At 40.7% G+C, this 26,542-nt stretch overlaps 1 protein-coding gene across 3 annotated transcripts; it reads right to left on the bottom strand.

Moving 5' to 3' along the window:
* Positions 1–23: 23 nt before the first annotated feature.
* On the bottom strand, positions 24–23,843 carry KLHL12 (kelch like family member 12). Of its 3 annotated transcripts, none has more exons than XM_072648174.1 (12): positions 23,713–23,843; positions 18,199–18,432; positions 13,803–13,956; positions 12,759–12,976; positions 10,532–10,681; positions 8,822–8,936; positions 4,794–4,900; positions 3,892–4,087; positions 3,027–3,185; positions 2,629–2,727; positions 1,638–1,824; positions 24–1,458 (listed from the first exon to the last, which is right to left on the bottom strand). In XM_072648174.1, exons 2-12 carry the CDS (start codon positions 18,379–18,381, stop codon positions 1,332–1,334), a joined length of 1,695 nt encoding a protein of 564 aa, XP_072504275.1. In that variant the 5' UTR covers positions 18,382–18,432; positions 23,713–23,843; the 3' UTR covers positions 24–1,331. The 3 variants fall into 3 exon arrangements, with proteins under 3 accessions (XP_072504275.1, XP_072504274.1, XP_072504273.1); XM_072648173.1 differs by lacking the exon at positions 23,713–23,843 and adding an exon at positions 22,859–23,310; XM_072648172.1 differs by lacking the exon at positions 23,713–23,843 and adding an exon at positions 21,751–21,840.
* Positions 23,844–26,542: the final 2,699 nt, after the last annotated feature.

The raw sequence follows: 26,542 nt of genomic DNA, 5'->3' as shown, positions 1-26,542 counted from the left end.
TACAGTGAGGATCAGCCACAAACTGCACTCAAGACATGTGATTTTTAATATTTTCATAAAAAAATACAAATGAAATGAACTCTGAGGAGAGTCAAACACAAGATTCAGGGAAAGGGGCCCAAGTAGATTTTCAGATCAAATGACACGTGCATCCTTATTCAGATGACTGTTCTTTCCCCATCCCCAATAGCAAACATTTCATTTCAGTTCTCAGTGGGACCCAGTAAGTAAAATGGCTCAGAAGGCCACCAAAGGTGCGGAAAATCTAACAGAACATTTCTTCTTATCCTTGACTATGCAGCACATAATCATGGGAACATTAATTTCAGGGAGAGGTTGGGAATAGTGGAGGAAGAAAAAAATGATAAAACTGAGCAGCAGCAAAAACCACTCTGAGGGAAGAGCCCTGCTGAAAACAAAGCTCTATCCATTCCAGGCAAACCTTGCCATGGTGAGATGGGACCTGATACGGACAAATAGTGTATGAACTGATTGCAAAAATCACTGATCTTCCCCTAGCACATTCCACTTCCACGTTGATGACATTCATTGGTTTGCTTTGTTTTGTTTCCTCCAGATGTTAGTCTCCGGCACCAAGAGAAACAAAGCTCTACGTTACACACAACGGGGGAGAAGGATCTCTGAATGGGTACACCATCTTATTCTTCCAAGACATAACTAGTGTTCTAAGTCCAATCTATATTAGATTGGATTCCTTTCAATTACCCTCACTCATTTCAGAAGCATCCCTGTCCCTGGGGTGTCCAATGATCTCCCAGGCCTCTGGCCTGTAGGTTTTGATAGGAAACCTCATTTCTCTGAGGCTGTTAGTGTCCTATGGAATGAAACTTAAGAATTCTGCTGTCCCCAGTTACCAGTGCACACTAACTTAGGCTTTTTTCTTAGAAAAAAGGCTTGGACTTAACCACTGTTAAATCAAGTTGGCACCCTACGAACTAGGCAGGGCACATCAAATACCAAGGAAACCATGCCTACCTCAGCTTTCTGGGAGACATCAGGCACAACACAAACATTTGCTTAAGCACAAGGTAGACTGGAGAATACCAGGAAAAGGCTCCCTGGATGGAGTGAGAAGAGAGTGATCTCTCACATGTCATTCAAAGTGCTTTCCCGTGCATTTCTGTTAACTACCCATTCCCAGGAGCTGGTGCCAACACAGGGGAGTTCAAATAAGTATAGCCATCACTGCACCGGTGCCTGTAATCGCCCCGTCCACACAGTGAGAAAGAAATTTCTGCAAGAGATCCTTGGCTCTCCCCCAACCTGCCCCTTGAACTGGTCAACGGCTTTGGCTGGTGCTCCACCCTTGGTCACTTTTCACGGAGGACACACACGCCTGCATCACACCGCTGGGTCCCCATAGATGTCACCACTTCCCAGCTGTCGATGATGGGGTCATAGCACTCAATGCTACTCAGTAGGGAGTTCCCATCATAGCTGGGGGGGAAAAGCAAAAGAGAGCATTAAAAGCTCTGCTCCTTCCCCTGACCAACCAGTATTCAATACAAAATATATGTCCCACTCCTAAACCCACCCCCTTTCAAAAGACAAGACCGGGTCCCATAGAGTCTTGCCCTAGGCATCTGATGAGTCCTGCTTGGTTTCTCAATCCTCACCCTGCAATAGCATAGAGCCTCCCCCGAAGCACTGTGGCCCCAACATAGCATCGTGGGGTGGTCATACTGGTAACTGTAGTCCAGGAATCAGTTCGGATATTATAGGCTTCCACAGAAGAGAGGTGTGCAGTACCATCAAACCCTCCCACAACATAAATATGGTCATTGAGCAGCGCCACTCCTGCACCTGTGGAAAAACAGGAAATACCAAATATGCATTACTGAATTTAGGATTCTGTTCTAACTACATGACAGAAAAAGAACCTGAAGACCCCTGCTCTTCATTCCTCATGGCTAATTCACCTTGGGACAATGAGGGACGAGGATACAGAATAGTCCTACAGTATCCACTACCACATGAAGTCCTCCCTTTAGGCAGGAGAGAATTAGAAACAGAATGGTTTTTTTTCTCATCTTTCCCCCCAATTTCTAGTCCACACCTGATTCCACTCAACTTCCTTCTCAATAGAAAAAGGAAAACCTCAAGGTGAGGAGAATAAGAGACACTATGAAGGGCAAAGACAGCATTTGCTTTTGCTTTTTATCCCCAGCTCTTAACACGTCTGGCATATAATAAGCACTTAAAAAGTTTTTGCTGGTTGACTGAGCAGTTTTCATGAATTAGGAAAAATGATATGTAATTAAAACACCATTTACAACACTTTCTCTTTTCCTTTGTTCCCATCTACCCTACTTTTAAAAAGTGTTCCCTCAGTGAAAGTAAAACAACAAAGCTATTGCCTACAACATCCTATAAGATAATTGGAGACGAAGTCCACTCCATGACAAATGCTACTTATATGGGGAAAACAGAGGCAAAGAAATGATTTTGTATATGCTTTACAAAAAAGCAGGTGTTAGAACCAGTGGATACAACTTACGGTTCAAGATTCTTAGTCTTATGAGGCCCTTACCAGTACTGACTGGACAGTAACTTAAAATTAGCCCATCAGCATTGCTCTCTCTCCAATTCAAGTCTGACTTTCCTCACCTGAGCGTTTAGTAGCCATTGGTGTAACATTAGTCCAGTGTCCTGTGTGGGGATCGTACTTCTCAACTGAATTTAAGATATTCAGTCCATCATATCCTCCTGGAACACAAAATAGCACCATTTTGGCAACTCTCATGATAAATGTTTCTATTTCCCCATTTGTTCTCAGTTCTCCTATCATAGTTTCATGCATCTTGAATAAAATACTGACTGCACCATATTCTTAGAAACTAAATTAGATCTTAGTTATTAGGAAGTAATTATTTATTGAAAGCAGCACACCAAATGGAAGATGTCTGTGGACCAACCTGTATTTTGGTGAAAAAGAATTCATATTATGCAAAACAGCAGTGGTCTGAAACAGAACTCCCCCCACCTCCAGGGCCCAGGCTAAGTACCAAGGCAGTAGATCACCCCATTGGCCACCACAAGTCCGGCACCTTCCCGCGCTGTCTGCATGTCTCCCAACATGCTCCACTGGTCAATGTTTGGGTCATATCTCTCCATGCTGGTGTGTCGCCTGCTCCCATCAAAGCCACCGGAGACATAGATCATATCTGCTCACAATACGCAAACAATAACAAGAGCATGAGTAGTGGTCAGCATTTATATTGTACTTTAAGGACTGAAAAGCCCTTTATAAATATTTCCTTTGAACCGAGCTCAAAACAACCCCGGTAGGTCAGTAAGTAGGTAGGTGCTGTTTTTATCTGCATTTTACAGAAAAAGAAACTAAGGTTAAGAGAGACAAAGTGACCAGGGTCACATGGACAGTGTCTGAGACCATACTGGAACTTGGATCTTCTTGACTCCAAGGCCCAATACTATCTCTACTGCCTTCCTCAAATCACAAATAATGGAAACAAGAAAGATTTCTACCGCTTTTTTCTGCTACAAACACTGAAAATAAACTAAGAAGCTCTATGTTAAACCTTTTTTTTTTTTTGAGGCCATAAAGCTCTGAAGAATAAGGGATTTTAGTTGACCCCTTGACAGTAGGGTAGAAAAGAATGCCCTATGGCAATTCAAGGCAAGGAAAAGATTAAAATAGTTTGTAATCCTGGTTTTGTAGCTAGAACATGGGGACTTGATTACACAGTGCCTACCCATCATGCAAGGGGCTACAGTAGGGAGATGCAATTTTGGTCTTGTCAGTTTCTTCCAGTTCCCTCAAATTTACTCCAATGCCTAACAATAGGAATGTTGCAAGCTCCAAGTACTCAGTCATGGATGAATGTGTTTATTACTCTAAAACATGCCTACCTCCCAGAGTGGTAGCACCTGCCAGGCCTCGTCGGACATTCATGGGGGCCACAGAATACCAGACTCCATCCTCATCAGCTGTGTAGTCCAGGCACTCCACTGAGCTGAGGCGGGAGCGGCCATCATAGCCACCAATTACATAGATTCTGTCATGTAGTGATACTGTGGCCACATAACGTCTTTTCCGAGTAATGCTCTATAATATGTGGAGAGAACAAATACCAAATACTAGGGACTGGGTTCAAAGACATCTACCATATGTTTATGAAAGAAAAATCTTGAATGCTACCCTTTACTATCATATACTTTCTCCCAGCTTCTGGTGGAAGTAATCACTACCTTCTTTCATGAGCTTCCCTCCACACATGATTTCCATGCCTCCATTAATATCTTTTTGGAAGACTTATCATTTCTACATATCTTATGGGGTCCCTCATTTAATGTCTTGTTACCATTCAGTCTCTTCTTCCTGTTTATCTTAGCCTCATGGGAGCTGGGGGAACATGACACCAATTTTCTTGGTTGGATTTTGAAAAGCACTTTGGCCACATTACTGTTCAAATCACAACCATCATATGACCCCATTTAGGGGATCCTATGAAGTTCCTCCCAGCTCTTGATAGTCTATTTCATGAATGATAAAAAGGAAGGTGGGTATGATAACCAGTACAATAGTTCAGAGCCTTTTTTGCAGAGACTCCAGCATTACAATGAGGCTGTGCCAAGAGCCAATGCTTTCAGAAGCACTCAGACCTTTATGGTAAAGTTATGATTTAGAACCTCAACAAAAGCTGAGATTGTCCTTATAGGCAACTCTAGGGTAAGAATGCAATTTATCACCACTCAAAGTGGGAGATGCAAAAGTAAATTTTCTGTTCAGGTATGTTTTTACTACTTCTTACTGGCAAAAAGCTCCATTCCTGAGTCTTGGGATCATATTTCTCCACCACATCGATGGGGGACTGTTGGCTGCCAAATCCCCCAATCACCAGAAGTACCTCATTGGCCCCTAAGGACAAAATAAGAAAAGGATGGGTTACTTTTCCATTTCTAGTTGGGGTTAGGGTCCCTTCTGAGGAAGTTCAGACAGAAACATTTAAGAGGCATCTACTTTCTTTGGTGTCTGAGAAGAATGATTCAAAGTAAACAGTATGTAGTAGGAATGCCTACTTAGAGAGAATATCACTTTTTCACAAAGCCCCTGATTGGAACAACTTGCATTTCTGATATTCAAAGGGTATTCAAGACAGGATAAAAATCCAAAATACAAAAAAAAAAAAATTCACATATGAACAAACCACTACATTATTCTACTCATTTGTAACAACATGAAAGGACTGGAGTCAATGAGTTGGAACTTATAAGAACTGTGAGGAGGTGAAGGAGGGTATTCTTGTCTCTCATTGTGTAAAATTAAAATCTGGAGATATGGGTTTAAGGATAGGAGAAGATTCTCTCACTTTAATCCCATCTCCCTAGAACAGAACAGCTTAGGAACTAGTAAAGAGATTTTTGCAGTTTCTTCTTTCTCTCTATGACAATGCTTCCCTGATTCGGCCACCTGAATGACTAAATGCCTTACCAGCTGATCAAACCTGCCAAAGTTCTAAGAGTGCTGCTCGCTAGAAAAAGAAAGCTTCTTTACCATTTTCAAAGAATAATAATTTAAAATCCCTGTTTCAACTAATACCTTTGCCTCTGTTCTCCTAGAGCACCTCAGGGCAGCTGATTTTCATTCAATTTCTAAAAGGCTGTCATATATTAGACTATTATTGTTTGCAACAGTAACCTGGATTTGCCTTGAATCTGCCAGGAAATTAGCACAGACTCTAGAGCTTAGCCTCACCCTCTAAGAGTAACTTCTTTCCCAAAGGCCAAATAAAGAAGTCCCTTTCTCTGGTCAGAGGCAATGGTCAGACCTTTCTTTGCAAAGACAATGAGTTTTAACCAAAGGGACCTTTCAGATTACATTAAATATGTGAGCATATTCCCACAGATTCTCTCCAGTTGGAAGTGCAAGACCAAGAGTAGCTTTGTCTCTTTCCTTTAAGCACTGTGCTATTTCCATTCATACCACTTTCTCTCTGTGAAAGTGACATAGAAAGGAAAGGGTGATACTTCCATCTAAATGCCATTGTCCTTGTATGTGATGATGCTACTGACAGCAATTGATGTGAATGAACAAAATTATGCACAACCAACCAATGAGTCTTTTCACATTTTGCAAACATTAAAGCTGTCTTCTGATTTGAGGATTGTAGTCTCTGCTACAGTTATGCAACAACTTTTCCTCAAGACTTCCCAGGAACTGAAGTCAGAAGAAACTTTTACCCTCTCTTCCTTTAAAATATCCCTCTAAGTAGAGATGACCAGCTTTTTGAAGGACTGGATAGATTGGCTAGATCAATCTACAAAACCCAGAGAAGTAAAACAGCTCCTGACAGTCTGACATTGTCCCAAATGGTCTCCACTAGTGGTAGATTCAGAGGAAAGTGAGGTTATGAGTCTAGTGATCTCCTAGCTATAAATGGCCTTACCATGAGAGAGTCTGGATAAAGTGTAAAACTAAAGGTGGAGAAAAAGTTCATTTCAAAAGTCAGCTGCTTTTCTCACTGTTCCTTGATGGGACAGATTTCATACTTATGATGAGAGAAGTGATGCTAAAAACTCATAAGAACAGGATCAAACAGCGTATCATAAGAATGGAGTATAACAATGACAACTGGTAGACTTACCCACACTTTCATAATATACTTATATTTATCCTGTATTTATCTCATAGACACAGAATAACTATTTTTGATGCTTACTCTTTTCCCAAAGGAATGCTATTATTTCTTGAATATAAGGTAAACAAATATTTTCTACCTGAGGGAAGGTGACAACTAAATAAAAAACCAACCACCCTACACAACATACTTTTTTGTTTTTATTTAGCTGACAAAAACTAAGGCTTTATTCTAATTCTAATTTTCAACTGAACTTCTATTCAGAGCCACCATTCCACTGGTATATGTTTCAGCCACTTCTATAGGTAGAGAAAGTTGGAAAGGAATGAATTAATCCTTAGTCACCTCCGTAAGGGTCTCCATACTACAATTTCTGAAGAGAAAAAAATTAGTCATCTGGCTATTGAGAAACATACCCTAAATCTGTCAATCAGACAACAAGAAGGGTTTGCTGCAGATGCTGATTACCTGGTTTATCCCACAGAATATTACAAATGCCTTGAAAATGACTCCATCTAAATCAAGAAATGTAACTAAGGAGAAACCTGCATTCCACAAAGGCACAGGCTTGTAGAAAAGAACACATTCTCCAGGTATATGTTCATAGAATCTTTTTGTCATGAAAAACTACCAGAGAACATAAAAGGGGAACTCTATTCCTGAATTTAAATCAGGATACAGACCTATGACGATAGGAAGCTTGGCATTATCTAAAATGCCCTGTGTTATAAGCATGGCCACCCTTTCCAGACAGAACACACCCATGAAAAAGTTGCATTTCATGCTGTGATTGTAATTCTTCCCAAGCATAAAGGTAATACTAGTACAAAATGTACAGTTCTAGGATGTATATTAAGACAACATGCCTGAGAAACAATCTATTTTGAAAAGGCCACTGGCAAAGGAGGTGCTATGAAGAATATCAAAACACTTATCATTAACTTTAAATATTAGCCATCAACTAATAATACTGAGATTGAAACACTGAATTGAAAAAGTCTCCTGGGTTTACCAGGAAACAAAAAACTCCTCACTCTCTGTTGCCTGCTCAGAAGACTGCAGGCACTACGTTTATAGAAGAACTACCTTAGATTATGTAGTTAACCAGTTAAATTTCAGTTTCATCCAACAAATATTTATTCAATGCCTACTATATGCCTAGTAATGTACTGTAGGTGCTGTGGGCAATACCAAAGAGTGCAGGCATAACCCACATAATATCCTCCTGATCAATGGAATCTGGTGATAATTTTATTAATACAGCATAATCAACTCATACTATAATTGTTCCTGTGGAACTAAATGGCTCCTATCCCCCTGTGTCACCTCTACCTGAAATTCCCCAGTAGAAGCAAGCTCCATGATGGCAGGGACTTTGGTTTTGAATATCCAGTGTATAGCAGTGTGTTGTGCATACAGCAAGTACTTAATAAAACATATGTTGGCTTGAGATTAGTAAGGTCTTTTCTTTGCTAACCTTAGCTAAGATCCTTTACACCTCTACATCCTACTATTCTACGACAAGTCCAAGACAATGCCATGCATAAAGCAGGAGCTTATTAATAAATTCTTGCTGAATTAAGTCAATCATGTCTGAATTGTTAACAGAGTTGCTGACTCTTTTTGGGTCATCTTCTGTCCTGCAAAATAAGAAAGGAACTGCTAACTGGGCCTAGAGGACCTGGGTTCAAATCTTGCCTCTAAGGTTACCTCCTGTGGGGCATAGGTCTTAGTTTCTTCCTCTATAAAATGGAGGGGAGGGGAGTTTTCAATTAGCTGGCCTCTGAGGTCCCTTCTGGCTCTAGCTCTCCTATGATCCCAGGAATCTCAGCATTTTCTTAGCATTAGTCCCTAAAAGGCCAGGTTATTTCTCAGAGCCCTTGAACACAGGTTTGGGAGATGGTGCTCAGTATTCATTTATCCAAGGAGGGGCAGACTATACTACTGAAATGAATACTTTAAAGGACTTCTTTAATTTGCTCTGGGTTATATTTTTGAGCATAGCAATGAGTATTTTCCATCATCAATTGGTCTAGCAGGGGTTAAATGATGGCCAGGAGAAACCAAAGATGACAGAGGAGGGAATTTGAAGGTCAGAAAGACAAACTCCACCTATTTCAGACCTCCCGATTTTGCCTGGGATAGTCAGTCATTTCTGTTCCCCTCTTTCCACCCATCCATTTGCCACACGTCATCCTTACCAAGTCGAGCTCTTGTTCTGGGTCCCTGCATTTGACTTCGTAATTCAGGCCTCAGGTGGAACTTCTTTGCTTCATCAACCAGGTCCCTGCACTGCAAGCTGCATCTTATAAAAGGCTGGAACATAGCCAATGTTTAAATGAACCATAAGCAGTACATTTTTTAGGGATGTGCCAACTACATTAAATGAGAATGGACTTTGGAATATACATAACCATGAGACTGGTGGGAGCTCTAGGGCTGTTAAGATCCATTAAAACAATAGGAAGAAGATCTGAAAATGATCTATGATTAAGAGTTTTCAAGGATCTGTTAGGAGAATGCCATGAGGCTGTGGTGACCTCCAAGCATGAAGGATGGACATGTTGTCTGAGAAGCTTACAGGCACACCTATCTCTCTCACTTGCCTGACCACTCAAGGATGAATAGGACAGAAAAATGAACAGTTAAGAGTAAAGGCAAAGAAGAGGTACCTGGAAAGGATGTGTACATGGGAATGTGAAGGATGACATGCAGGATAAAGATAATATGAGCTATGGTACTAAAATTTGTAAGTTCTTTAGCCTCTATTTCTTCTCCTTGCCAAACAGATTTTAAAAAATAGTTAAAGTTGGGTCTTTGTGGGAAGAGAGGAGAGGAATTAATAACTGGGCTATGTGGCAAAGTGGATAGAGTCCCTAGAGTCAGGAAGACCTGAGTTCAAATCCATCCTCAGTCACTCACTAGCTATATGACCCTAGGTAAATCACTTAACTGCTTGCCTCAGTTTCCTCATCTCTAAAAAGAGTTGGAGAAACTATGCCAGTATCTCTGCCAAGAAAACCCCAAATAGGGTCATGAAGAGTCAGACACAACTCAAACGATTGAACAACAAAGAACACTGATACCTGGGGGCTAATAAATGGGCTCATAAACTGTCTTGGCTTATTTGTTTTGTAATCATCAAATTGATGATTAAAATGCACCAGATCAGAATAGTAAAATAGAACATCTTAAAGACACTTTCAGTTAGTTTATACAGGGGCAGTTTCCCCACCCCTGCTACCCAAACAGTGACCTCGACTTCCCCCCAGTCTCAAAAATAAGAAATTATTCCCGTTCCTTTCTGGTCAGTTCTGTTTTCCCAGTCAATCTAAAATGGGATCCCTGGAATGCAGGTGAGATGGGAGCATGGCTAGTTGCCCATGATTAGCTGTATGAAATGGTTAAACATTTGAAATGTATAGCGCCAAGAGCCTGAGTGGGCAGCATGCCACCGTGGAAAGGAGGAAGACTTCAAGGCCTGCTCCCACCACACGGGCAGTCTGTTGGATCCTGAACAAGTCACCGCACTCTCAAAGGGACAGAAGAGATGACTCTGAACGGCCCTGCCAGTTTTAATTCTATGAATCTAAATGACAAGCTCAAAATAACAAAATAAAATGCAATGATGTGTATTGGTTCACTTGACAGGAGTAACTAAAAGCCTCCCTAGACGATACTTTTGGCTACACAGATCAGCAAAATTAAATACATTCTCCTAGTTCAGTTACGGTATTCAAGAATATGTGTCTTTTTAGCACCCTTTAACCCCAGCTTCCTGGCTAAGGAGGTCTCTTGGGGAAAACTCTTATGTCCTACATACAGAGAATGGAAATCTTATTCAGTGCACGTGGCTGAGCCACAGCAAAACCAAAGGAAGCGGTAGAGTCTAGGCATCTCCTAGGACCTACCTCAGCATCTATCACATCCGTGATGTACCTGGGGGTCAGCAGGGGCATCCGGACATACTGTAGGAGATCAGGCAAGGATTCCTCCCTCTCTTTTTTGGCATGCTTCACCCAGTTGATGACAGCCTCAAAGACTGGCTCTTCAGAATCTACCTACAAATGTACCATAGAGAATATGGGTCACTACTATTCAATTCAGTTAATCTTCTTTAGTTACTCATGGGGTAGATGAAACTTTGTTAAAGAAACATCATTTTTCTCTTCCTCCAAACCCCTTTTCATAAGTGGCCCTGCCCCAGGGAATGGTGTTATGGATAAATTGCCAGATTGATAAGAATATTTCCTAGGAACATTATAACCAATAGACAGTAAGATATGTTTTCATTTTACATTTCTTCCTCTTCCTCCCTCTTTCTTAGCCTCCAGAAACTTAAAGGCATTTGTTATCTTTAACTCAAAAACGGGACCTTAATTTAACCTTTTATTCACAATTCCTCTTTGCATAAGAGGCACAGTTCCTAGCATACATAATAGCCCAAAGAGTGTGAAACAGAGCACAGGGAGTCAAAATCAGGCCACTTGAAAGATAGGGAGAATAGAAGCAATTCACCATCCCTAGTTAGGGAAGGGAGACTTAGGTCTGAATGTTTTATTCCTTCCACCAGTCTTTTAACTTTGTAATAGCAGGGCTCGGAGTAGTACTTTTCTTCATTCATTCTATTACCAGAGGCTTTCCTATTAAATTTTTCCTCAAAAACTCAAATTATTGAGAAGGATATCTTGAACTCTTAAAATTTTATCACTATTAAAGTAGACATGGCAGAAATCCCTGTAATAAAAAGAGCCACACTCTAGATTCTAAGTAGTATCTCTTGGTTTAAGGTAGCTCCATCTAGCATGGCTTAAGTTGTAGCGTTTTCAATTATACACTCTCTGGAGGCTGTCCTTGTTTGCTTAGAATGATGTGATTTAATAAAATCCAATTTTCAGTTAACATATCGATTGTACAAAGTGACAAACATACGTGCAATAGGTGCCACTAGCTGATTTCAAATTAATCTTTTATTACTGTCAGAGGAGATAACTACCCTACTCAAGAAAAGTAGATTCTGCTAAATTATTAGCATTGGGATTTAGGACTGGGATTGGCTTTATTACTCCATTTCTTGCTCTGTTATTACTTAACTGGAGATTTCCTGTGGTAGCAATGTAATATCATCGACAGTCAGTTCTAGCTTTATATAAATTTGTATAATATAAATTCAACTTTACTTAAAAAATTCTGAAAGAAATCCACATTCCCAAAAAAACCCAACTAAGTATGCTTGCTTTCTCTCTACTCCTACCCCTTGGCTTGGCACTCTGTGGCCTCCTACTACCCCACCAAAAAAACAAACCTCAAGTAAAAGTAGAAGAATGGACACATGGAGAGATCTGCCGCCACCAGATCTGGGGCTGGGCTTGGCTTGAGACCTCCTGCTCTGACAGAGAAGACCTTTGCCCTGCTCTGCCCACTTGTCTTCATGTCTGGCCTTGGCCCTCTCATATCATCTGTCCTCTTCTGTGTTTACGTCTGGTCTCTAGGTGTCTGGCTTCTGTATGTTCTTTTTCAGTTACAGCCAGACCTCCATGTAGCTGGCCCTGGCCCCTGCTCTCACTTCTCTGTCCCCAGCTCCACATGTTCTTGAACTGTGTGCCAGCCTCCTCCCTGCACAGGCATGCAACTGTCTTACTCTTTCCCTCCTCCCTTCCCAACAGAGCTTTGAGCATATGCACATAACATAAAAACTGCTTTGCATAAAGCTTTACAGGATGATCTTTTTATGTAAAGCAAGAAAAGCCTCTATACAGAGGTACTCTCTTCTTCCAGCGTTAGTTTATCCCAATGTTGAGAGACAGTTGAGATTCTATCTGAGAATATCTATATTCAGAATATCTGAGAATATCTATCTATCTGAGATATCTATATTGAGAGATATAGAGATTCCCTTAAAGGTAGAGGGCGTTACTAGCAACAGCTGGTAACATTTTGTGGCCAAGACTGTTATAGAAGGTGCTGTGTGAGGTGAAATCGCCAAGTCACCTTCATACCTGAATTTCATCACATTTGATTAGCTTAGAGATTCCCTTAAAGGTAGAGGGCATTACTAGCAACAGCTGGTAACATTTTGTGGCCAAGACTGTTATAGAAGGTGCTGTGTGAGGTGAAATCACCAAGTTACCTTCATACCTGAATTTCATCACATTTGATTAGCTTTTCCACCTCTCCTTGGCTCAAAAGGATGAACTCTTCATGCTGTACCACTTCAGGAAAATGCTTCTGACTAAAGACTTCGGCTGCCTGCATCAGGTCAACGCAGTTGTGTGTCTCAGCAAAATCCCTGATGCCTAGGCAGTTGGATGGGTCCAGCTGGCTTTCGAGGAACTCACAGCAGGCTTGCTTAACACCTATGGCAAACACCAACAATGAGAGAGACTTCAAGAATCTTGGAGGGGCTGAGTCTCTATTCTTTGGACCCAACTTTATTGTTATATGCTGAAAGTCCAAACTCATGGTTAAGGTACAGATTGAAAACTGAAGATAGGAAATTCTATATGTGATTCTGCCTTATAAATGTTCATTCAATCTTCATCCAGATTATTTTACTTCTCTATACCTCATTAAAAAATTTTTTTTTAATTTTTAATTTAATATTTAAGGAGTTTGGGGAAAATGCCATAAAAATTACAGTGAAAAGGTAGACAACTTCTAAATAAGTTATTTAGTAATCTTAATTCCATTCAGCATTCGATTCTACCAAACAAATGAGGCCTATTTTTGGTGCAGAGAGGGTAGCTACAACCTCTCACAATTCTAAAATCAGCAGGTTCAGGACATAAAATTAAATCCACAAACATGTACAAAAGTGAAAATGTCATACTAATGCAGTTTGCTTTGTGTGGACTATATAGAAACCTCTAATTACTGAAACGAAGCATAACCAGAGCCAAAGGAAAAACTGGCATGGAGGAGAGTACTGTATTCAACTTCATTACAGTTTGAAAATCATGGTCCCCAGGGATATAAAAGCTCCCTTCTGAAGGGAATTCGACACTTCTGTTGGGACATTATAGCATACAGCAACTGATATTCACTATCAGATATGTCTCCCTAAACTGGGAACAAAAAATGTTGCAAACATTCTTTGTCACAGACTGCCCATATCAATCATTTCAAAAAATCTTCAGCGATACCTGAATCATGAAAAGTAGAAACTATATGTGACTGGTATACCTTTCAGCTGAAGCAGACAGGCTGCAGGAAGCAGTTCCTGCACATTCTCTACTGTCACATGCACCGTCTCTGTATACACAAAGTCCAACAGGATTTCCATAGTAGAGGCAGTCAAACCTTGAATATCAACATATGGCTTCCCCTTTTCTGAGAGCTGCAGATTCAAAGAATAGTAAACAATGGTTGAAATTCCAGGAGATACAGGTAGAATCTCATTTGATGAAGCGTGAAGGTTTATCAAAATTGCAACCCTATATCTAAATTTTGTGAAAACAGAAGCCAATAGATACAATGTACCAGAGAGGCATACTGCATCACTTATCCTAGTCACAGATGACAATACATTAAAAGAAAAGCAATACAAAGCCTCCTTAGTCAAATCCACAACCTGGAAGAGACAAGAAATGCAGCTGGATACTGTTGCCTCTCCCTCCCTGCATCCCCCCGTACGTTGTAGGCTTCTATTTTGACAAGACTTTAATGATACTACTGCAACGTACATAGTATTCCAAGACTTACCGTCCAGAGAACAATGGTATTAAGAGATGGGCATCTGCAACACTTAGCAGTTTAGGATTACTGAAAGCACTGCACAATGTCCAAAATTTGATTCAGAACAATTTCCTTCTACTGCACCCTGGGGCCAACTTATTTGTGACATCTGGCAAACACCTAACATTCTGCTACATCTTAGAATACTACTCTCAGGCACCTAATAAGATATCTGTTGACTTGAATTGTTAACAAAAGATGAAGATGACCACTTGTTGGATGTTACAGAATGCATTCTTTGGTCGGGGGTGGGGGGGAACACAAGAAAACATGGCTAAAGATCATGAAGTGTCAGGCAGGAAACAGAAGCCTCTGGGACACAGGTGGTGGATGTATCACTACTGCCCGCTGAAGGCAGGTGCATCAGAAGAGAGGCATATTTGAACATTTTCTTAATTTAACTTTTTTTTAAAGATCTGAACATTTTAATAGCTGGTTATGAAGATAGTATCTGACAGTGTGATAATTTGAGAGGTAGGGGTGATGGCTTCTGGCCAAAGATGGTAGAAACCTAACAAGGGCTAGTAATACATTTGAATGGAACCTTATAAATCTAATCAAAATGGCTGTAACCTGAAAAGGAACGGGAAGGGAGGAAATTGCTCATGTTAATCCATCCGCCAAGCTAGATATCACAGAAAGTTGCTACAATGTAAAAAGATTAGGAGCAGAAACATCCTGTATTGCGTTCACAGGAGAAAAAAATCCTAAGAAAGGAGCCAGTATTAAAAAACACGTGGTCTTAGCTGTTCCTACACAGAATTCCATAGTATAGTTAAGAGGCAAGATCAGCTAAAAATTCTAACAAAGGGACACAAATTTAACCTCACAGGTCTCTTCTGAAGCTTTTATTTAAAAAAAAAAAAAAGAGGATATGTAAAGGGGAATTTTATAATAAACAGATAAATTACCATGAGAAAACCTAAGAACCCAAGGGAGAAATGTAGCATAGAGAACATATAGGTTAAAATTCAACAGAGGCAGAATCAAAAGTAAAACTTGTCAGGGTATACTGCCAACCACAGAAAGAGAAAGAAAGAACAGATGAAGAGTTTGGGAAGTGGATCACAAACAGTGATACACAAGGGATGAGACTTTGATTACTCAGTCAGCTTGCTGGAGTTATCTCTCTGCCAAAAGTAAAACTAATAATTTCTTGCCTTGCCTTATTAATAAATATTTCATCCATCAAAAAAACAAGAGGAACTGACATGAAGAAATTCTATTACAAAGAATAATTCCGTTAGTCTTACTGATAAAGAAGAAGCAACTAGGTGGTGCAGTGGATAGAGCGAGCACTAGACCTGGAGTCAGGAAGACTCTCTTTCCTGAGTAGTGGTACAGACGCTAGCTGTACCACCCTAGGCAAATCACTTAACCTTAGTTCCTCATCTGTAAAATAAAATAGGAAAGGAAATGGGAAACCACCCTAGTATCTTTGCCAAAAAAACCCAAATGGGGTCACAAAGAGTCGGACACAACTGAAACGACTCAACAACAACAAAACAAAGAGAAGCTGGCTGTTAGAGAAGAAATGCTGGGAAGCTCAGGAGAAAGTGACCACTCCAAGAAGCATGTCAGATGAATGCTGACATGGACCTTGATTTGGGGAGAATAGGTTTCAAAAGCTTTGGAAGAAGGAAAGATGGGATCCTATAGACTAAAATTTTAGTTAACACATGCATGATAGGAAATTCTCAAGGATGAAATCCAGAAGACACAATGAAAAATCATTAAAAAAAATATTATATGTGTATATATATATGCATACACATATCTTTCTATCTGTTATACAGAGACCTCTATTTCTCTATATATAATCTATCTTTAGCTATAGATATATATTATATATATATCGGTCTGTCTACCTATGTAGATAATGGAAACAAGTGCAGTTAAGAGCATGTGGCATGATCCTATAAGGTCAGGAGTGCTAAAGTAATAAATAAGCTAATAATGGTAAGGAAAGCAAAAGACCACAAAATTTTTTTTAAAGCTGTATTAGGGGAAAGAAGATGATCAAAGAAGGGATGGAATGTCACTTCTTTCTTTTTAAAAGAAACAATTTATACAAACTCCAATCACAACATATTTTTTAAAAAGTCAAGTTTTATTGAGTATTTGATGCTTTAGAAGAATTTAAAACATGCTTCTGTATAATAAAATGATTATCATATGATTCAATCACAACAAAAAAACCATAGTTACTAAATACAATCATCACCAAACAGCAGACTTTAAAGTATATCTGTTGTATAGCATTTTTCAAACAACAAGGAAGCTGTGTTTACATAGATGAGAGAGTTACTATAGGTTCTTTGCTAGGGCATGAATATAACCATTATTATGTGATAAAAACATATTTGTATAATATTTTATAGCTTTTCAAAATACTATCATATATATGATTTCATTTAAGCCAAATAGCCCTCTGAAGTAGGCAACATTTTGTCTCTGGGACTCAAGTTTCCTCATATGTAAAATGAGGGAACTGGATGATTTCTGATGTCTCATCTAGCTTCAAATCTATGGTTTCATGATCTTATTTACCCACATTTACAGGTGAGGAAACTGGTCTTTAAAGGATTCTTAGACTTAATAAGTTGTAGAGCTAAAATGAAAATCCAGGTTCTAATTAGTTCAATGAGATTTCAATGACATCATATTGCCTATGTGGATCCTTGACAGTTTGCAAAAATGTGATACTGTTTGCTATCTCTCTCTCTTACTCTAGATACCCTTAAAATTCCTCCCCTTCCTTATCTTTATTTCACTTCTTACATATAAAAATATACTATAAAAATACTTTTGTGAAGGAGTGGAGGGAGAATTCTTTTATAGGACAACTATACATTCATAATTTTTAATGAGATGCCTGCAGAAGGAAAGAAAGAATAAGAAATAGGCTTATGTTCTTCAAGCTGCCAAAGAAGAGGATGTACACTATATGATTAGCAGTCAGCAGTTCTAATTCAATGTTTAGCAGCTGTTGGGTACACGTCACAATTATCTCAAGGCTAACTGGAACAGAAGCATCTGATTCTGATGTTCTCATACATACAATCTGCCAGAAAGTTAGGGTTTAAGGATCTGTATTCACCAAAGACCAGTATAAAATATGTTGGAACTACATTTCAGATTTCAGTATTTCTCCTGTTCCAGATATACACATTAAAATTAGCCCCAGACTCAATGTCTTAAATAAAATCGTCAGATTTTAGGCAAGCAAGAAAGTTGATATGTAAACAATACAACCCAGTCATGGCACTGTCTGCTCTGACACTCACTGCTAGTAGACATGTCTTTACTCAATCAGCCTGTCTAAAGGTTTTGCTGACTGACACTGTAATTTTTGGGTTTAGAAGACAAGATTCTTTGTGGTTAACAGATTCTTTGAATCTCCTTACTATCTGGTTCCAGGCTGTGAAACACAGAAAAACTCTCTTGTTCAGTATTCCACAAACAACTGGCATATAAAGCACTTGTTCTAGGTTTGAAGGCCTGATGAGAGTGGCTCCTTACTTATAGCATCTCCCCATCCTCTGCCTCAGGCATCCCATTGGTTGTCAAGTAAACTTTTTCTTAATCTCTGTTACTTTTTCATACTCCAGACTTAGTACGTTTCCCCAAGCTGTTCCACATATTTAGAACAGACATCTATATTCACCTCCTAGACACAGGCCTTCACAGACAAGATGAGAACTAATTTTCCTCAGACTATGGCCTAAAAATTACCATGGAAAATTTACCAGACTTTAAAAAAAGCCTTTGCTATTTGATACACATGACTAATAAGCTCTAAGTAGGAGTTCTGACCTATGCAAAAAGTTAGTTTTCTACTTACCTCACTAGTGAACATAGCACAGAAGTAATCACTACAAGCAGCTAGCACAATCCGATGGGCAGGGAAGTCCTTTTGCTCCACTTTCAACGTAACATCACAGAGGGTATTGCTTTTCCGGAGAGAGTTCATTGAATTGAGGATGGACTTGGCATGTGAGTTTGTCATTATGTCTTTGGGAGCCATACTGCCTCCCCCCAAGCAATATGGAGACAATGAAAAAGGGGTCCTGAGATTCTGCAAGTAAAAGAGGAAAAATGCCAGGTAATTTCCAGAAGTCTAGGGGTCTGAAGCATCCTTTAACAGTTTCAAAAGTAAGTGATTCTGGCTTTTTTTGTTAATTCAAATAAGAGATCTTCCCAGGGGAGAAGGCTACCATATAACTATTAGAAAGTTTATCTCCTCAAGGCTCCACAGATAATTCCAGTACTAAGAAAAGGCAAAATGATTTTTGGACAACTCTTGAGGACTTTCATGTAAGAAAATGTAGAATTTCATGTTATTTGAACTTCAATAACATAACTTCATTGTCATTTTTTTGTTTCTTCTTTCCATTTCCACTGCCACCATCCTAATATGGGTTTTTATATCCTCACATTTCAACTACATTTCCAATATTTGTTTCCTAACTGGGAATTCTTCATACATTCTCTTGTCCTCCAATCCAAACTGTTACCGAGGATATGCACATTTGTGTCCTATCTCCCTGAACTGACTGTAAACTCAAGCACTGCCTTGTACTTGCTTTTTGTATCCCCCAGAACACTTGGTACAGGATTTGAATATTACTTAATAAATATTTATTGACTGACAATACAATTTAGGGAACGCATGCAAACTACAAGTAGTTCTACCAACTAACTGCGACAAAGGACTGTGTCAATGAGTAGTATAATTCATTTATATATTAGTACAACTCATTAGAAATACTGTTCAGCTGGAGGAAGTGCACTCAGTCCCTAATATAGATAAAACTGGCAGGAAGATATGGTAACATTGTACAACTTCTGCAACCAGATAGCTAAGTTAAAGATAACTAAACTGAAGTTACAACTAAAAATTGAGCTTCTGATAAATGTTTGCTTTTGAAATCGACACTTTCATGTTTCAAAGGGCAGAGGAATCAGGTTCAGAACTAAGACCGATCTGGTTGGAAAAATGAATAGAACAAAACTTTGGGCAAAAGTGGACACTAACATGGAGTTTCTAATAAACAAGGGGAGACATTTTTCAGAAAGACAGAAGAAATGTCTCAGACTAAGTAAAGCAGAATCTAGAAAGTTCAGAAACATGATAGGTAAAATGTCTTTGCCTAAGCCTCTAAAAGGGATATAGCTCAAGCAGATGAAAGGGGGAAGAGCTCACAAAACAAATTTTTGACCATAGAATCATGAATGATTTCTCCTAATTAAGAAAGGGGGGAGGAGTGCCTCAAGAGAGGGATATGAGTATATGGGGAATATGAGCTCAGATTTTATTTTATTTTTACAGCTTTGAACTTTTATTAAAATAATCAGTTAAAATTTAAAAACCTGCAGAATAGAAAAGACTTATTGGTATTTAACCCTGACAGGGGAAGAACCTCCTTCCAGTCATAAGACATGCAACAGAAATCCAAATTTCAAACTTTTGCTTTGAAAAAGGGGATAGACTGGATGTCCATCTTGGGGGCATGATCTGCCAAGTCAAGGGGAGAAAGAGGCCAATTTCTCTGTGTTGGAAACCAGGGAATCTCGGACAAATGAGAGCAAAGTGTTCCTCCTGTTGGGTTAAGAGATCTGAGATGAGCTCAGATTTTAAAAAGATTTGTACCAAAGAAACAGGAGAAGGGGCATCTAGCCAAGGAAGACTATGAAAGAATAGCATGGTTCTGAAAGAACACTGAAGACTTTAGCCCAGAGTGAGATAAAGATTGAAAAAAATACTATGCCAAAACGAACTTCTTTAAAAGCTTTGTTCAAGGCAAGAAGTACAAGAAGGAAAACCGAGGTCTTTTACATGGGGGGAGATATTTTAACATCAACAGACTTAATAGAGAGAAAGCACAACTACTCAACTCTTCTCAACCTCTGCTCTTATCTTCTCTGCCAGGGAGAATAATCTTAAGACTGCAGAGAATATTCAAAAGAGCTGAAACTCACAATAGACATATATTGTGCATAGAGTATTGTAGTAGTTGCTAAAGAAAAATAAAAATTAGGTAAGATATGTTTTCTGCTCTCGAGGATGTTACAGTCCACTGTACTGGATAGGGCAGCTAGGCAGCCAAGTGGATAGTATCAGGCCTGGAGTCACTCATCTTACTGAGTTCAAATCTGAACTCAGAGAGTAGTTGTCAGACCCTGGGCAAGGCACTTTGCTCTGTTTGCCTCAGCTTCCTAATCTGTCAAACGAGCTGAAGAAAGAAATGGCAAACCATTCCAATATCTTTGCAAAGAAAACCCCAAATGGGGTCACAAAGAGTCAGATATGACTAAAAAGTGATTGAACAACATAGGTAAAGTGATAGAGTATCTAGATGTTTTACATGTATTAAAGTTTTCCTGGCCTAGAAGATAATGAAAAAACTTGTAGATGTATTTGACAAACTACCATTGATGATTTTTGAAAAAGACAAAAGAGGTACCAGAAAACAGAAATACTGCCCTGACTAGTAAAAAAAGGGCTAGAAGGTAAATTCCCAAAATTTAACACAATTCAATTATTAATGAGCTTGCTGTTGATCTCTGGCAAAACCCTAAAAAAAGAATAAGTTGGTAGGCTGAGTAGTAAGAATGGTATCATTAAGAACCAGAACAAGTTAGTTAAAAACAAGTCATGTCAGAATTGATCAGGGTAATAATGTACCTGGTATTTTAGTGTATGATATTATACAATATCTCTTATGGCATTCCTTGTAAATTAAATGGTAAGATTCCAGTTGGTAGGGAGCGTTGGTTGTCAACTTGAAAAAAGGTCCTTAGCACTAGTCTCTTTGAAATTTTTAATCAACGGTCAACAGATTAATTTTTTAAAAGATAGAGATGAAACATTTATCAGATACATAGATGAAGTAAAGCCAAGAGGGAAGTATATGCTGGATGAAAGACCAAAAAATTTTGCAATAGGCTGGAACCAAAATGGGCTATATTAGAGGTAAAGTAATTCAGTTCATAGTGCTGGACTATGAATCAGTTAGTCCTGGGTTCAAATCCTGCCTTTGATATGAGCTGGGTAACCACAAACAGGCCACTTAACCTCTCTGGTCTTCACTTTCCTCATTTGTAAACTGGGAATAACTGAAGCACCTACTTCAATAAGGTACTAGGAAGCTCAAATGAGATTATGTAATGGGGCTTTGCAAACTTCAGAGTGCCAAGGAAACTTCAATTATTATTACTTGCTGCATAATAACTTAGATGTTACCTATATTTTATTGTATTTTTGTTAATTTTATTAGATATTTCCCAATTACATGTAAATCTGATTTCGGCAATGCTGGGGCCAACTCTTTGACACCTTTGCTCTAAGAAAATGATTCTATGACTCCACCTCTTGGTTCCCTTCAAGTCTTACCTAAAATCCCATCTTCAAAAAGACTTTGGGAATTCTCCTTAATGCCAGTGCCTTCTGAGATTATCTCCAAGTTATCCTGTATATCCTTTTATATTCATTTGTTTGCTTGTTTTGTTTGCCATTAGATAGTGGGTTCCTTGAAGGCAGGAAATATTTTTGCCTTTTTTAAAATCCTCAGCAGTTAGTCTAGTACTTGGCACACAGGAAGTATTTAAGTAATAATTGTTGACTAAGGGGTTCTTGGGGCAATGGTTTGAGTAAAACAGTGCAATGTGGTAGAAAGAAGTTTCGCCTGTAAATTAGAAAAACTAGTTCAGACTCTGGTTCTGCTGTTAACTACTTGTATAACTTTGGAAGAGTCTCTTCACCTCTTCAAGTTTTAGTTCTCTCAACTGTGAAATACAAAATTTTGATTAGATGATTTCTACAGCCCCTTGCAAAACTAACCTTTTATGATTCTTTTTCTGAAAGGGCATCTCTGTTACTGGGTATTAATTGACCAAAGTTACAATGCATCAATAAATAATAAGATCATATTGTATTAAAATTTCTCTCTGGATTCAACCCAAGAGCTTAACTGAGGCTCCTGAACACATGGAAACCCACCAACTTGATTTATGGCAAAGTCTATTACCTTCCAGGTTCAATAACAGTTACTCATGGCCATCATTACATAAATAAAAAAATCGTATGGTTTGACAACACAGTTACAATTCATTAAATATGATGACTGGTTAAATTTGAATCAGTCCATTTTTTAAAAACAAATACTCTTTGGGGGAAAGAATGGGGGAGACCAACAATTTGCCCCATTTTCTTCAGTCTAAAGCTTTTCAAATGATCAAGAGAATATGATTGATTAAAGTAAAATTGGGGAGTCTTTGATAGCTTATTCTCAACCACCATTTTTCAATATCAAAGACAATTCTAGGCCACCTCATTAGCAGAAGTATACTTATGACAACTCTTTCATTACTACTTATCTTTTTTTTTTTTAAAAAAATAGGTTAATCAACACCTCATCTGTACAGGGCAGGTGATCACTGTTCCCACTGTACAGATGGGAACATAAATCACCAAAGCAGAAACCATTACAAAATCAAGGGACCTTGAGTTATTGAGTGCTGTCGATTCTCTTCTGTTCGGGGTGTCACTACAAGTGGGGAGGAGGAGCCTGTGCAACCACTCTGAGGGCACAGAAATGTCACATACGAGGCAGCTAGACAGCACAACGGTAAAATACCACTGGACCCAGGTGAGAAAGCCAAGTTTCCATCCAGCCTTACACAAGCACTAACTGTCACTTAACCTGTTTGCCTCAGTTTCCTCAACTGTAAAAGAAAAAAACCACCGAGTGGCTGTGAGGATCAAATGAGACGTTTGTTTAAAAAAAAAAGAGTGCTTAGCGCAGACCCTGGCACACAGTAAGAGGAACATAAATGCTTATTCCTGTCTCTTGCCATCAGAAGGAAAGACAAGTGGAATCAGCTTTGCCAGCTCCCTGTGTCCCGTGAGGGCAAGGCGTTACTTCTGGGGTTCTCGGTTTATCGGCCGTACAATGAGGGGGTCGGACTAATGATCGCTGAAGTGCCTTCCCATTTAAAAACACGTCCGGTTGCGCTACACCCAAAATCAGCGCTCACAGAAGCCACCCCCCCACGTCACGAGCAGACCCCCCTCCCCAGCTGGGTCTGGAAGGGTCGTGGGAACGTGCGGTTCAACATCGGTCCACTTTTCACTTGCGGCAGGATGACAAAAGGCCCTCTTCCCAGCCCCAGAAGGAGGCCGGTCCCGGGAGAAGGGGGCGGCGGCTCCAGGGCGCAGCGGCCGGCAGTCCCGCCCCGTCCTCCCGCGGGCTCCGCGCCTCCGGGTCCCTCCCCGGCCACATGAGGGCGGCGGCGCGCGGACGGGGCGGGGAGAGGGCAGGGGAGGCTCAACTGTGGCTCCTCCAACCCCACTCACCTCAGCACCCCGCCCGACCCAGCCAGGCAGGGCTGGCCCCCCGCCCGAGGGGGTGGGGTGGGGTGCGGGGCCCGCAGGCGGCTCGGTGGGCGCCGAACAGCCGCCGCCGCCGCCTCCCGGGTCCGGAGCCGCCAGAATCGTGGTTATCGTCGTCGCCGCCGCCGTCGTTGTCGCCGCCGCCGTCGCCGCGCGACGTGATGACGCAAGGAACGCGAAGACGGGCCCCCTTCGCCTCCTCCAAGTGCCACGTGACGTAGGGGGGGTCACATGACCCTCCCCGCACCACACTTCCCGATGCCGCTTGGAGCCGGTGGGAAAAGCGGAGGAGGGAATGTGAGACTTTGGCGGAGCTGAACGGGGTTTGGGCGGCACGCTGAAGCCCCTCCTCTACGGCGGCTGGCCGGGCAGGGCCTCCGCTCAGGACCCGCCCGCGGCCGGCTTCCCCGGGCGCGTGGCCAGGCCGCCTCTCAGCGCTTGGAGGAAAGCTGCGGAGCCGTGGCCTCCTTCCAGGCCCATCACTCAGAACGGCGTCTAGGGGCCGGCGGGGCTCGGGGGGCGCCTGCCGGTGTGGGCAGAGTCGACGCTGGGGCCGATTCTTCCCCCTCCACGTTCTCTGCATCACAATGGGGCTGAATCATCCGCGCCCCCGGGCCTCGGGCGGTCCCTCGTCTTTGGGGGCGGGCCGCCTCCTTCCGGGACTGTTCCGTGGAATCCCGAAGCCCCGGGGTCCGGCCCTACGGCCGTAACCTCATCCTGAAAGGCCACTAGGTCCTAGAGGAAGCAAGGCCTTTAGGGCGTGGGGTCCGCCGCGATCTTGCTGGCTTCCGTAGTCACGGGAGATGGGAGCGGGCGGGGCCGGTAAAAGCCTGTACCCCACGGTTTGTGGGAGGGGTACCGCCTGCGAGTCTGACCTCTCCCCTCAGGGACTCTGCAGATCTGCTCTTCCCCCAACTGGCTACTCCCAACGCCCGCCTCCCTGCGTTTGTACAAGTCAGTCTCCATCCCTGGAATACAGTCCACCTCTCTGCCTCACAGAAATCGTCTTCCTTTTAAGGTTCACCTCAGTCTTCCCTGGTTTCTTGCTGTCACTGCTGTGTTTTCTTAGTACAGAGTTTTCATCCCAGTAGAATATAAACTTCATGAGGGTTGGAACTGTTTTCTTCTTTTATCTTTGTATCCTCTGTGCCTAGCACATAATAGCCACATCCGTAATAAATGTCCCTCCAGGACCACCATAAGTCAGTTAACAAACATTCATTATGTGTCTCCTATGCCGGGTAGTGTGTGTGCGCCAAGCCAAGGGGTACAGAATGAGGCACAAAACATTCAATTCCCCCATAATATAAAGTAGTAGCTCATTCTAATGGGGAAGACAACAAATGAATATGTACAAACAAGCTATATACAGGGTAAATAATAACTAAAAGACAGGGCACTAGAATTAAGATAGTTTGGAAAAGGCTTCCTGTAGATGGGATTTTAGTTGAGACACCAATCTTCTTGATTCCTATGTTCTTTGGTGCTGATGTGTTTTTTTTTTTTTTTTATCAGCTCCCATGAGTTTAGTAATCATTTTTGGGTAGATGACTCCTAACCTCTCCTGAACTTGATTTCCAAATTTTAGTTGGCTGCTGGACATCTCCACCTGGTTGTTAGATAGTCACATCAAACTTAAAAAAGTGGAATTCCTATTTCCCCCCAAAAACCCATCCTGCCTCTGAATTTCCCCATGTCTATTGGCACAATCATCTTTTCAGTTACCTAAAGTTCTCAACCTTGAAGTCATCCTTGCCTTTGCCTTTTCCTTCAACCCCATTTCCCTATTCTGTATCCAGTCAGTTGCCAGTCTTGATTCTTAATCCACATCTGCATCCTTATTTTTCCTAAAAATACAGTCTCTAACTTAATTCAGGCCACTATCACCTCTCAGCCCGGACCATAGGACCTATGTTTTAGCCTCCTAATTGGCCCCTTTCAGTCTCTTACCTCCCTAAACTCAACAGATCTGCCCATGTCTTAGCCCTGCCCCAAAGTTTTCAGTGGCTTCCTACAGTCCCTAGAATACAAAATATTCACATGTAAAGCCTTCCACAATCTTGCTTCCTTTCCAGGTCTTTTAAATAATAGTAATAATAGCACTTCTATAGCACCTACTATGTGCCAGGCATTAAGTGCTTTACAAATATTTTATCATTACAACAACCTTGGGAAGTATCTTCATTTTGTAGTTGAGAAAGCTGAGGCAAACAGGTTAAATAACTTGCCCAAGGTCATACAGCTAGTATCTGAGGCCGGATTTAAACTCATGTCTTTCTGACTCACCTAGCTGCTTTCTGATTTTACAATTATAAGTGGCTACAGTCTTCCAAACTGGTCTGACTGTTCCTCACACAGGACATTCCATCATTCTCTGTGCACTCCTCTCCGATATCTTCCTCCTCACTTGTCTCTGAACCCTTAACTTCCTTCAAAGCACAGCCCACATACTAATTATCTCCTAAATAAGCCCTTTCCAGATCCCTCCAGTTGCTAGTATTCTGTTCTCTTGAAATTACTTTACAACCTGATGTTTACCCATCTTGTGTACACAGGCAGTTCCCAGCAGAATTCAAGCTCTTTGGGGGCAAAGGATTTTTCATTTTTTAAAAATTGTATTCTCAGCTGTATGATCTTGTCTTAGATGCTTAGTAAACATTTGTTGAATTTAGTGACTATATGTAGCACTTCTGGCTCACTGAAACAGGTTACTTAATTCATTATTTTATCCATTATTAATATTTTGTTCTAATTGGTTCTTCTAGTGAGTCCCTTTATGTTGAATCATTCATGA

Source organism: Notamacropus eugenii, chromosome 2, assembly GCF_028372415.1.
Source record: "Notamacropus eugenii isolate mMacEug1 chromosome 2, mMacEug1.pri_v2, whole genome shotgun sequence".
Lineage (NCBI taxonomy): Eukaryota > Metazoa > Chordata > Mammalia > Diprotodontia > Macropodidae > Notamacropus > Notamacropus eugenii.
Note: the sequence above shows the minus strand (reverse complement) of the source record. Positions and strands in the feature narration are given on the sequence as shown.